This window comes from Bufo gargarizans, chromosome 8 (genome assembly GCF_014858855.1).
Source record: "Bufo gargarizans isolate SCDJY-AF-19 chromosome 8, ASM1485885v1, whole genome shotgun sequence".
Lineage (NCBI taxonomy): Eukaryota > Metazoa > Chordata > Amphibia > Anura > Bufonidae > Bufo > Bufo gargarizans.
In genome coordinates, this window is record NC_058087.1 from 184,103,988 (window position 1) to 184,116,910 (window position 12,923).

At 49.1% G+C, this 12,923-nt stretch overlaps 1 protein-coding gene across 2 annotated transcripts; it reads right to left on the reverse strand.

Annotated features, from left to right (window-relative positions):
- Window positions 1–3,077: 3,077 nt before the first annotated feature.
- On the reverse strand, window positions 3,078–12,733 carry MIEF2 (mitochondrial elongation factor 2). 2 transcript variants are annotated; one of them, XM_044303789.1, is made up of 4 exons: window positions 12,640–12,733; window positions 10,237–10,390; window positions 9,738–9,924; window positions 3,078–7,317 (listed from the first exon to the last, which is right to left on the reverse strand). In XM_044303789.1, the coding sequence occupies exons 2-4, from the start codon at window positions 10,381–10,383 to the stop codon at window positions 6,263–6,265; spliced, it is 1,389 nt and encodes a 462-aa protein (XP_044159724.1). In that variant the 5' UTR covers window positions 10,384–10,390; window positions 12,640–12,733; the 3' UTR covers window positions 3,078–6,262. The 2 variants fall into 2 exon arrangements, with proteins under 2 accessions (XP_044159724.1, XP_044159723.1); XM_044303788.1 differs by having other exon boundaries at window positions 12,505–12,714.
- Between the last annotated feature and the right edge of the window lie 190 nt (window positions 12,734–12,923).

The following is a 12,923-nucleotide window of genomic DNA, read 5'->3' on the forward strand; positions in this document are numbered from 1 at the left end:
CTGGTAGCAAGGTAATTTAGCATATTTTAAAATTACGTTTTTAACAAATTCTACTGGACCGAAATGATTATTTAGCTTATGTATGCAGAAATCGCACTATAGGGATAAGTAAACAAAAAAAAAACGGTTTAGGGAAGCCCTTTAAGCAATGATTTAATGAAAACGGGTGTGAATTCTGCTCTGAATCACTTCGTAATATATTTTTACAGCCGTTGGAACTGTTTATTCAGATACAAAGCTCCAAGTCCTCTACACAGATTTGTGGTTACCTGCAGCCACCACTAGAGGGAGCTCCCCTGCAAGCCGTTTATACTATACAAGACAGTGTACAGTCAGCTCCCTCTAGTGGTGGCTGCAGGTAGGTTGGAGCTCCTTACACTATAAAAATATATGAAGAAATGAATTGCCACAGAATTGTGAACCTAAAAATGACATGACGATAAAAGCTGCATTCATACATGTCGAGCTTTATTTATGTAGCACCAGGAAAACCCTTGCCGTGGATCAGGGAGTTCAAACTAGCGACCCTCCAGCTGTTGCAAAACTACAACTCTCAACATGACCTGATAGCTGTTCGGATATGATAGAAGTTGTAGTTTTACAACAGCTGGAGGGCCACGAGTTTGACATCCCTGCCATAGATCTTTCCGTGGTCATTCTGTCTCATGGAGTTTGGGACTACATTGGGGACATCCTGTTCCCTGCATTTGGACAAATATGTTGATTTCATTAAATTTTGCTCTGTCCAGTCTCCAAAAAAGTCTTCACATCTCATTGCCCAAGATCTTGGCTGAAGCGTCTGGAAAGCTGCCACCATCAGATCTGCTCTCTGTTGTTCCACAGTCTACATCCTAAAATAACTTCTCTAAGCCTTCTGGCCGTAGCCCCCACCCCAGCGTATAGCCGGACCCTCTCATCACGGTGTTACATTGGTTGCACTGATCTTCATTTAAAGGGCAAACAGGGTTCCTATAAAGTTTAGAGCTGAATATACAGCTATGGCATGTGGGCACCAGCCCCTGGAGAGCCAATGAAAAGGACAGAAGAAGGGAATCTGACCCCATGAGGTCTACAGTTTTATAGGACAGTCACCTGTCGTTTTACACCACAGAGTTGCTGCAGATTTCACCCGTTGTACTGCAAAGGGTCAGATTTGTAAAAAATCCAAACCAATGTCCACACGAGACCTATTTGGAGGCAGAAAGTTACTGTGGATCTTCTTGAGCTTTATGTGGATTTGCATTGCAAAGGGGGAAATCTGCAGCGTAAATTGACCTATTTAACTTCCACACCGCAGGTTAAAGGGGTATTCCGATTATGTAAAGTTATCCCCTATCAGATTGGTGTCTGCCTGCAGCCACCACTAGAGGGAGCAGACGAGCTTGCAGCATACTGATCAGCCATTGAGCACAGAATTAGGTGCGTCCACACGTGGTGGATACACTGCAGATTTTACATTGGGGGCGGAAAAGCTGCAGGATTTTACATTAGCAGCAAAGTGAATGAGATTCAAACAAACCTCCTGCACAAAGGGCATTCCAGTTATATAACGTTATCCCCTACTGGCAGGACTCCCGAGTGTAGAAACTCACATAAATGGACTGGCCGCATGCATGCCCGACCTACCAGTCCAGGGGAATGGCCCATTCTCATGATCAGTGGGAGTCATAGCGGTAGGACCCCCAGCAATTGCATAGTTATGCCCTATGGAGGACTGATCAGTATGCTGTAAGCTCTTCTGCTCCCCCTAGTGGTGGCTGCTGATAGAAAACAGTACGAGAGCTCTTCTTGGATAAAAGTCTTAGGGCACATTCACATAACCGTGTGACAGCAGTGACCCTTTTGTGGACCATGGCACTCGCCGTGTGCACCCATTGTATTTTCCGGGTCACTGGGAGATCTCTCTGTATACAATGGATGCTCACACTGATACATTGTATCTTCCAGGTCACTGTATATTAGAGATCTCTCTGTACACACTGATACAATGTATCTTCCAGGTCGCTGTATATAGCGGAGATCTCTCTGTACACACTGATACATTGTATCTTCCGGGTCGCTGTATATAGCGGAGATCTCTCTGTACACACTGATACATTGTATCTTCCGGGTCGCTGTATATAGCGGAGATCTCTCTGTACACACTGATACATTGCATCTTCCGGGTCGCTGTATATTGCGGAGATCTCTCTCTGTACAAACTGATACATTGTATCTTCCGGGTCGCTGTATATAGCGGAGATCTCTCTGTACACACTGATACAATGTATCTTCCGGGTCGCTGTATATAGCGGAGATCTCTCTGTACACACTGATACATTGCATCTTCCGGGTCGCTGTATATTGCGGAGATCTCTCTCTGTACAAACTGATACATTGTATCTTCCGGGTCGCTGTATATTGCGGAGATCTCTCTGTACACACTGATACATTGTATCTTCCGGGTCGCTGTGTATAGCGGAGATCTCTCTGTACACACTGATACATTGTATCTTCCGGGTCGCTGTATATTGCGGAGATCTCTCTGTACACACTGATACATTGCATCTTCCGGGTCGCTGTATATAGCAGAGATCTCTGTACACACTGATACATTGTATCTTCCGGGTCGCTGTATATAGCGGAGATCTCTCTGTACACTGATACATTGTATCTTCCAGGTCACTGTATATAGCGGAGATCTCTCTGTACACTGATACATTGTATCTTCCAGGTCACTGTATATAGCAGAGATCTCTCTGTACACAATGATACATTGTATCTTCCAGGTCACTGTATATAGCAGAGATCTCTCTGTACACACTGATACATTGTATCTTCCGGGTCGCTGTATATAGCGGAGATCTCTCTGTACACAATGATACATTGTATCTTCCAGGTCACTGTATATAGCAGAGATCTCTGTACACACTGATACATTGTATCTTCCAGGTCGCTGTATATAGCGGAGATCTCTCTGTACACACTGATACATTGTATCTTCCGGGTCACTGTATATAGCAGAGATCTCTGTACACACTGATACATTGCATCTTCCAGGTCGCTGTTTTGTTTGACAGAAATGACTATTCTACTTGGACGTTCAAAGAAAAGCTTTATTATCACAATTTACTTAATTATAAAAGTAGAAGCAGCAAAATTCACAATCGAAAGCAGCAGCGGATGCGTAACCCCCAGACAGGCCGATCCGGCACGACCACCTGAGCCTCCTGCATCCGCCCGATCATCACAGTGTACAACTCCAGGTCCTACATACTTCTGACAGGGTTTCCTAGCTGTATCTGTTTCTGGGAAAGCTGGGTGACAATCAGTATGGCTGCCAGAGTGTCAAGGACCTTTTTTTTTTCACTTTAGGGGAATCTGGTTTATAAATAAATTTGGCACAGGCAAGGGAACGTGCCGCAGTCACTGCAGCTGCCTCCATCTCTAGCAGGTGCAGTGGTATTTATTGCCCTGTTGTGGCTCGCCAGCTGTTAGGAAACTACTACTCCCAACGTGACATAAATCTGATGGGTAAAAACCTGTTCTAACCCATACAAATCAGGCTGCCCTTACATATAGACTCCGAAACATCCTGTCTGAGGAACATCAGATGTGACGATACTACACTCACATTCAAAGCTGCATTCAAATTCTCTTGGTTGCCTCTTGGAATCCATCATCACTAACTACTGAATAGGGTATGGTGTAAAGACTACAACCCCCATCAGAGCGCAATCTGTGCAAATACTGAACAGGCAGGGAGAGGTATACTCCGAGTGCTAACAGTATAGTCACAGGATGCAGCTCTGGATATAACTAGAGTATACAAGGTGACATCCTGTAGACTGAGAACTAACCGGAAACCCACAGAATGCAGCTCTGGCCTTGACTGGGGTATATATTAAGTCCTGCAGCAAGGATGCAGCTCTGCATGTGACCTCATATAGACTAATCCAACAGGAAAATAAGAATACAGCTCTGGCTGTGACTAAAGCATACAAGATGTGATGTCCTATAGACTGAGCTAACAGGACATTCACAGAATGCAGCTCTAGATGTGACTAGAGTATACATGTAATACACTAACTCTTGCAGGTTTGCATGAAAACCTTCGATATCGCTCCTCTGTGATACAAACTGGTGCCAATACAGCGCCATCTTTAGTGTTACACCCACATTGTGTTTTACCCAGTGACCCCATATTTTGTGCCGTTCATTGCTTAGTTATATTTACTTCATGTTTAGTGCTGCCCATAAAACTGTCTCCACTGGTGTCCCTGCAAGACGGCAGAGCATGCTGAGAGTAGTAGCTCCAGAAAGCTGGCATTCCACTGGTTTAAAGAGCGCCTCCACCTGAAGTTTCTATAAAAATCTGATTAATACGGCAGCAAGAGACAAAGAATGCCAACCCTCCCCCCCCCCTCTCAGACCAAAGTAATCAAAACCAGACTAGTTGCTGGGAACCTACTGTCTGTCATCGCCACATCTGAAACACTGTGGTTGTTATGCAGTGCCCCTAGCAACCAAACCAGAAATGACTCTGGCTTGGCACATTACCGCTAGCAGGAGATGGAAGAAGTGGCCTTACAGCTGTCACCTCCCATCTCAGGTCGGCTTTTAATAATCAGATTTTTCTATAAACAAACACTTTTACAGAAATTCTTGAGAATTTCTAAACTAGAAATGAAGCTTTTCGATGTGATCGGTCACTGAACAATCCAAGGGGGGAAATACTGACAAAGCTGTTATGATACCCCTCCCCCCCACGCACGGTGAGGGCGGCCATATTGTGACCTTATCCACTACATAGTAAATAGTCTTCAAATGCCTGGGAAAGCTGAGTGACATTTAATATGGCCGCTAGGGCAGAAAAAACCCAACTAGAAAAATATAACATCTGCTATTCAGGATTCAAGGAAAGCTGGGCCAAAACTTTTTGGGAGCTGTAATGGCAGCCATATTGGTTGTCACCCAACTTTCCCAGAAACAGATACCCTAAAAAGGAAAAAAAAAAAAAAGGGCCGACACAGTCCTGTCACAAGATTAGGACTATTTCAAGAGATTTTCACACCCTGTGGATTAATGAACATAAAGAAACCCCCTGATTAGTGCAAAAAATACTTTAAAAAAAATTCGATTGAGAGTGTGCGAGGGGTAAAAACGTAAACCACAAATCCATGTACGAAATGATAAGCGGCGCCCGTCTTTTGTAAAACACGTCAGTAAGAATCTCTGCAAACATCTCACTACAGTATAGCAGCAATTACAAACATGGCTTCTGGAGGAATCTCAGTCATTTTAGATTGAACTACAGTTCCCAGCAGGCATTGCCAGGCCGACTAATCGCACGTGGATCAGGAGCATAAAAGGGTACGGTACGCTTCATAGTCTCGTATTCAAAAGCCCAATTCCGCCACACAAGGGCAAGAGAATTGCCCAGATCATCCTGAAATACTGGAGGTGCGAGCGCGACCGTCGAACGCCATATCAGCGCGCCGCTCCAGTTCTGGCAGCAGGAAATGACTTCTAGATCTGCTTAGATCAGGCATGCTCAACCTGCGGCCCTCCAGCTGTTGCAAAACTACAACTCCCAGCATGCCTGAACAGCCTACAGCTATCAGCAAGGCATGGTGGGAGTTGTAGTTTTACAACAGCTGGAGGGCCGCAGGTTGAGCATGCCTGGCTTAGAGGAATTAAAGGGGCTCTTCCAGGTTGGCATACATAAGGATCAATGGAACGAGAGCGGGATACACCCGCCGTCATCGGTTACCATGACAACCCACGGACGGGGCAGGTCAGCTGACTTTATTGTACATCCCTGGACACGCCCTATCCATGTCAAGCTTAAAGGGGTTCTCCAGGATTAGAAAAACATGGCTGCTTTCTTTCAACAACGGCGCCACGTCTGTTCACAGGTTACGTCGGGTACCACAGCTCAGCCCAATCCATTTAAATGCCACCACACAACCGACTGACCGACGTAAGACAGCAGCCATGTTTTTTCTAATTCTGACAACCTCACGGTATAACCTGCAACTTTGTAAAAATGTTTTGCTTCAACTCCTCTAAAGGATCAAGACGTTTGCTTGCTGTCATTGAATGACAACATTGATGGTTCACATTCCAGGGCTGAAAAAACCTGTCCAGGTCATGTGCTGCCATACAAGTCGATATAGGTCTCCGTGAGCAGGACAGGTTTGATGTATCCATTCGTTGACATCAAGCGGAGATCTTAAAAATGTTGACAAATCGACACACAGTATTCTGCACCACGTGAGCCTCATTTTGCCAGCAACGAGTTGGGATCGGAAAAAATCTGATACAATCCGTAGCCGACCTCATCGATCTCCTCCTCCGTCAGGCGGGAGAATAAATTGACTCTTTCATTAAAATAGCAGGGGAGGGTCCCACTGCCGAGATAGCCAATGAGCTCCTCGACGACCTGCAGGAAACGGTCGGCCATGTTAGACTCCGACCAATCGGACGAGTCGTTGCTGACGTGTAGGAGGACTTGTCTCAGGTGGGTTGGAGACAGTCGGCCAAGTCCTGGGCGTTGGCGGCAAATACTTCCGAGTACGTGTAGACACTTCTGCCGGACGCCAGCATCGCTGCGGTCCAGCTCCTGGAGGCGGAGCATCTCCTCGCGGTAGTAGCTCCGTCGCCAGAGGTTTTCGGCCGGGGCTGTGGAGTGGGGGTACGCCAGCAGGACGACGTCTTTGGTTTCAGCCACTGGGAGGATGTTGATGGTGACCCTGAAGTCCTGGCAGACGACCTCCAATCTGAGGTCCTCGGGGGCCACAACCGGCCAGACGCTGCACTCCAGGACGGTCCCAATGGCCGGCCAGTTGACGGAGGCCAGGATGGTCTTGTGCAGGGACTCCACGATGGTCCTGGTGGATAGGTAGCCCCCCAGCATGAACCGGTCCCAGGGACTGCTCCCCCGGGCTGTGTACTCCAGGTTAGCCCTTTTAATCATCCAGAACTGGGGGTCATTCAGAATGGTTTCCTGTCCTGGCACGAAGGTCCATAGATGGGGTTCTAGAATCAGGGGCAGCAATACGTGCGCGCGGTCCAAGCTGGTGACGGGCAGACCGTTGCCCAGGGACCCCCCCAGCTGCATGGCGGAGAAGGGCATTTCGGGGTGTTTAGCCTTTAGGAAGTTCTGCAGTTCGCTCATGATGTCCAGCACCAGCTGCTTGGCCACTTGCGTCTTGGCTTCTGGCACAAGTGCCTCATGGGTGTAGTAGTGCAGGAGCGTCTCCTGTAAGGTGAAGCATATCGGGGTCTTCTCGGCAACAGGGGGCCGCTCCGGATTACTGCTCGAAGCTGCGTCATCTGTCAGCGTGGAAACAAAAGAAGAGAATCAAGTCTTGTCACCTCTAATCTTACTGATCAGATTACACTCCAGTCACATCTAAAGCTGCACGAAGAACTGAGCTCGCTTCAGCACTTATGCAGGTGCATTGCATTCAGGCAGATGTAGTGTGTCCTCTTAAACCCTGCAGTAGTCAGATATGAGACCACTGTCCGATTGTCGGACATCACCCTCACATGTCTGTTCAGGATCATCGGAAGAACCGCTCTCAAGGCCAGCAGGACTGCCCTCAGCTCCTTCCGATTTGATGAAAACTGTTTCTGACCCTGGGACCACTCTCCCTGAAAGATCCGATCCTCCACATGAGCCCCCCAACCCCAGGGGCTGGCGTCTGTAGTAACCACCACCGGTTCCGGAAAGGCCCAGGGAAGTCCCTGATTCAGATTTTCTACCTCCTTCCACCAATCCAGGGAAGAAAGAGTCACCTCTGACAAGCTCATCACTGACTCCAGGGATGCCCCCGCCCGTCTTGTAGCAGCCAAGATCTCTACCTGTAACTGGCGGGAATGTCTCTGAGCCCACTGGACTGCTGGTATGCAGGAAGTTAGAACTCCTAACAGAGACATAGCTTTCCTTATAGACAGGTTCCGTTCTAACTGAACCCTCTGAACCTCGGTCCTCACTGCCACCCGGAGGAATCTCTGGTGATCTGGATGGATCGGAATATGATGGTAAGCATCTTTTAAATCCAGAACCGCCATATGACACCCTGGAGATAAAAGATATATTCTGATCTGATAGTCTCCATCTTGAATTTTCTGGCTTTTAAGAACTTGTTCAGATATTTGAGATTTATGATGGTCCGGTATGACCCATCTGGTTTCTTTACTAAAACCAGGGTGGAATAAAATCCCTGCCCTAGCTCTGGCTCTGGGACAGGAATCAACACCCTCTTGCTTATCAATTTTTTTTAATTTTTTTTTATTTCTTGCAGCATGACAGGGGAAGACCCTTGACACCACAAATCTTTCTGCGGGCCAACGCAGGAATTCCCCGCTTATATTGTCTAAACTGCGTAAGAGATTCCTGGGGAAACTTCTTCTTCCTATCTGCCGCCTTCTCGAGTAAAGAGTCAAGCTCCGACCCGAAAAGAAACTGGCCATCACAGGGAATGCTACAAAGCCTCAACTTGGATGACAGATCTCCCCCTTTCCAATTCTCCAGCCACAAAGCACGTCGCGCAGAATTAGAAAGGGAAGCGGTCCTTGCTTCCAGCCTTACCGAGTCCACCGCGGCATCTGCAATAAAATCCGCGGCTTTCTGGAAGGTCGGAATTGAAGCCAATAACTGCTCCCTAGGGCATTTTTCCCTAATCTGCCCTTCTAACCTTTCAAACCATAGCGACATAGACCTTGCAATAACTGTGGCAGCTATACTAGGTCTGAAAGCAGCCGCAGAAGACTCCCATGCATTCTTAAGGGAGGAGTCAATTCTTTTATCTTTTTCTTTGCCTCCACCTTCCTAGGCACCGTCTAAGAAAAAACGGAACACACCCAACACTGAGGAACAGTCCAGATCTCTCTGACAACCGAGAATAGGACTCACAATACCGGTGGCAAGATCTGCACATCCGCACTTTCAGACCTCTTCCTTCGTCCATAGTGGGGGCAACAACCTGCCCTGATACAACAATGCCTTCATTATAAACTGCCACCAAGTGCTACTCTCACCTGAGAGATCACTGCTTCTGCAGACCCACCACGCCAAATTTGTCCAGGAACCCTTCTGGTCCACTTCCCGGCCTCTGGATATCCGTCTTTGGCGTCCAGAACCACCCAGTTATCATACCTGCCTGGAGCCGGGTTTAAAAACTACCGGGAAGCCGAACTTCCGGTCACCTGACCGGAAGTGCACTGCCGTGGAACGCACGGCCGTGGAACGCATGGCGCTTCCGGTTCGCCGTATCCACATCCGGCGGCGTCTGGCGAGTCTGCAAGTCAGCAAGGCCCTCTGGCCTTCTTCAACCGCCGGCGCCGTCCTCCTCGCCTGAGGGACCAGCACCTTCTGCCCTGGATCCAGTGAGACGCCCGGCCGCCTCCGGAACTTCATCCCCGCGCCTGCGGGGAACAATCGGGCAGGTACCGACTGCCGCCCCGACCCTCCGGCTTCTACCGGGACTTCAAGGTCAGGACGACACTGCAGGCTCCCGTACCAGGACAGGAAACCTCACTGAGGTGGGAGAGCGGCTCCACCTTTTTTATGCTGCAGGTTTCCTGTCCTGGGGCGGAGCCATCTCTCTAAGGTGCTGTCGTGGGGGAGGGGAAAAACCAGATTCTGTCGGCAGCTTTGGATGTGACTGGAGTAGAGATGTAACAAGGAGACATTACTACACAATACAGCATCCATCGGTGATCACACTAACGAGAGCCCCTTTGCTGACCTGTGACCGGCTGGCTGGGCTCGGGGGCTGGTAGTGCGGTGCCCAGGTCGGCACGCTTTGCCTTTCGTGCTAGTTTCGGGGAGGCCTTCATCAGAACGGCTTCCTTCCAGCTTTCCTCTATGGATTTCTGCTCTGCCTTCTCGTCTGTGTCCTTCTCATCAGGAGGCATCGCCGCTCGGTCCATAAGCTGCAGACAAGAAGAAGAGAATGAGACCCCATCGTGTGCAGGGCGGGCACCATGGCTGTTTTAAAGGGCCCCTGGAAGCAGCATTAGTTTACATGACTTAGGTCTTAGACTCCAGTCACATACAGAGCTGCATCTAAAACCCAGGCAAGTGCCACACCTTATAACGCCCCTAAGATTCCACAATGCAATGGATTCTGGGCCTTTTATTTATATCTACCATGCTGGTTCCAGTCCAGCCAGTAGGCGGCAGTAGTGCGCCACAATCTATTGACCCCCACTGATATGTTCTATTGAAGTTCCCATTTTTCTTACCCGTTTTACTGCCAACGTGGCAATGCCCAGCACTGCCGCTCCTCCGACGCCCAGCACCAGCCTGGCATTGGCCAGTAAGAAGTCCACCACGCTGCCGATGCCATCGTCTGACTTCTTGCCTTTTTTCTGGAGCTGCCTTTCAGCCATGATGGCGCTGCAGAGGAAGGAAGAGCGGTTCACACGTCACCTCCTCGTCTTGGGGTACATCATCCCCCCCGATGATGTCATCAGACTGCACTGACCCGCCCTTCGCCCGAGTAGTGGCACATGTGCGGCTGATGTCGCTCCTGATGCCAATTCCGCATTTGTCCCGTTTTCTAGTTTTAGTCTTAATCATGGGCTGTCAGGACATGCTGGGAGTTGTAGTTCTGCCACTGGTGGGGAGCGGACTGCTTCTCTACTTACTGATTTACTGCCACTGTAGGAAAACTCCACCCTGCTCTGGTGACGCAGAAGATGGCGATGTTCTCTGCCTGCCACCATGTCTATAATTACGCACCCCATTATATACACCAGTCAGACGGGCAGAGGCGCCAGTGTGCTACGTCTCTAAGCTGCTCGCGGGTGATAATCTCCGATAAAAAGTTACTGCGCCCTTTGGCAACTTGGATGTAATCAATTTAAAGGGCACCTTCTGCTTAAAGGGGTTATCCAGGAAATTATAATGATAGCCCATCCTCATTATCACATCGGCGGCGGTCTGAGTCCTGGCACCCCGGCCAATCAGCTGTTTCACTGACCGGAGATCTGCGGACTCCCAGCAGCTCTCCAAACACAGCGCCGTACATTGTATAGTGGCTGTGCTTGGTATTGCAGCTCAGCCCCATTGACTTCTATGGGACTGAGCTTAAATTAGGCCACGTGAGCAACGTTCGGTGACGTCACGTGGCCAAGGAAGAGGCCGCGGCACTCACTGAGCGCCCGACCTCTTCTAACAGCTGATGAGGAGAGGTCATCAAGATCACTTTCCAGAAAACCCCTTTAATATTGATGACCCATCCTCAGTATCTGATTGGCGAGTGTCCGATTCCAGGCACCCCCGCCGCTCAGCTGTTTGACGAGGCCGGGCAACTTACCAAGCACAGCAGCAGCACCATCCATCCACTTCTATGGGTCTGAGCTGCTCCTAGGCCGTGTGACCGATGTACGGTGACGTCACCGGCCTAGGAAGAGGCCTCATCCTGGGGCGGATTGGATACGGACTCTACAGGAAACCTTCCCAGAGGGCCGCCTGAGCCCTCGTCACGACCATAGGGTGGGTAAATAACGATCTGAAGCTCTCAGGAGCAGCAGGCACAGGTTTAAAGGGGTCCTCCGGGCTATTTAATATCGATGACCTATCCTCGGGTGGGGTCCGACATCAACGGTATGAGGAGATGGCGCGCAGTGTGCCTGTGCCGTCTCTTTTCCTGCTGCCGTCCCATAGACACACAGCGGAGAACAGGAAGGGAGACGGCACACTGCGCGCCGTCTCCTCATACAGCTGGTCCTGAGGATAGGTCATCAATATTAAAAGCCCGGAGAACCCCTTTAATTCTATTGCATAGTCATCCTCAGAGGCAGTATAGTGTGCTGCACGGTTATTTGGTAATGCTGGGGCGGTATTTTGGGCTGCACTGTGGTATTGTTGGCCCCACCTACTTGTATTGACCCCGCCTACAACTTAAGCCCACTTTTTTAAGTTTTTTTGTTTTTTTTTCCAGGGCCACCAAGTTCCCAGTCGGCCCCTGGCCGTATCACTCCCCAGAGCCCAGCGGCCTCTTCACACAGGCAATGGTGGGGGAGCTCGGAGTCAGACCCCCGCACATCTGATATTGATGACCGCTCCTGAGGACACACCCATCATTCTTGGACAGCCCCTTTAAAGGGGTTTTCCATATTGACATACATGAAGCTGAATAATAATAATAAAAAAAAAAAAGCCCCGCCACTTCCTAACAGGCTTTGTGCTTCTTGTTTACACCCAAGGGCTGGGAAACTATCCTGACCTATTCCTTCTCACAGCTGAGGGTTTGCTACAGTTGCATCCATCCTCTGTGAGCAAGGACTACAAACCATCAGGAGATGGTTGACACTGCAACAAACCCTCAGCTGTGAGCAGTGTCAGCTCAGGACCCCCCAATAATAATAATAGAGGTTTTGTTTAAAAAAAAAAAAAAAAAAAAAAAAGGAAGACCAAAAACCTGACATTTTTTTTTTACATAGGGCAACAGCAAACGTTATAAAACTACAAGTCCCAGCAGGCCCAGCTAACCAGAGTCTACTTACCGTCCTGCCAGAGGATGCTGGGACTTGTAGTACTATAGAGATTAGATGAGACGGGCTTTCTTCGGAGCTCAGCCCGCCATTACCCGTCCGCCCGCCTCCCCAGCCCGGAATACGTCGTTGACCCAAAGCTCTCACCGGCCTTTCCCGCGGCCTTTGCTCCTCTCCCTGCGAGCAACGTCCGGGTGTCCGCTCGCAGTCGCAGAGCGCTCTGACCAATCACACGCCTGCATTCTACCTGCCTCCCAATCACAAGTGTCAGTGCGAGGCTCCCTTACCAATCACAGGTAAGGTGAAGAACAGCAGCCAATCGACGGGGAGGTGAAAAGTATCAGCCAATCAAAAAGGAGACGAGGAGAATCAACCAATCAGTATCGCATTTATTAAAAACAACTTAGAAGAAAAAAATGAATGTGTCCTAA

Excerpts from the sequence above, each read along its gene's own strand:
- MIEF2 (XM_044303789.1), bottom strand. The coding sequence starts at position 10,383 with ATGGCTGAAAGGCAGCTCCAGAAAAAAGGCAAGAAGTCAGACGATGGC. Across the intron at positions 9,925-10,236 it reads CCACGTTGGCAGTAAAACGG|CTTATGGACCGAGCGGCGAT; the intron begins GTAAGAAAAATG and ends TCTTGTCTGCAG. Across the intron at positions 7,318-9,737 it reads GCCCAGCCAGCCGGTCACAG|ATGACGCAGCTTCGAGCAGT; the intron begins GTCAGCAAAGGG and ends CCACGCTGACAG.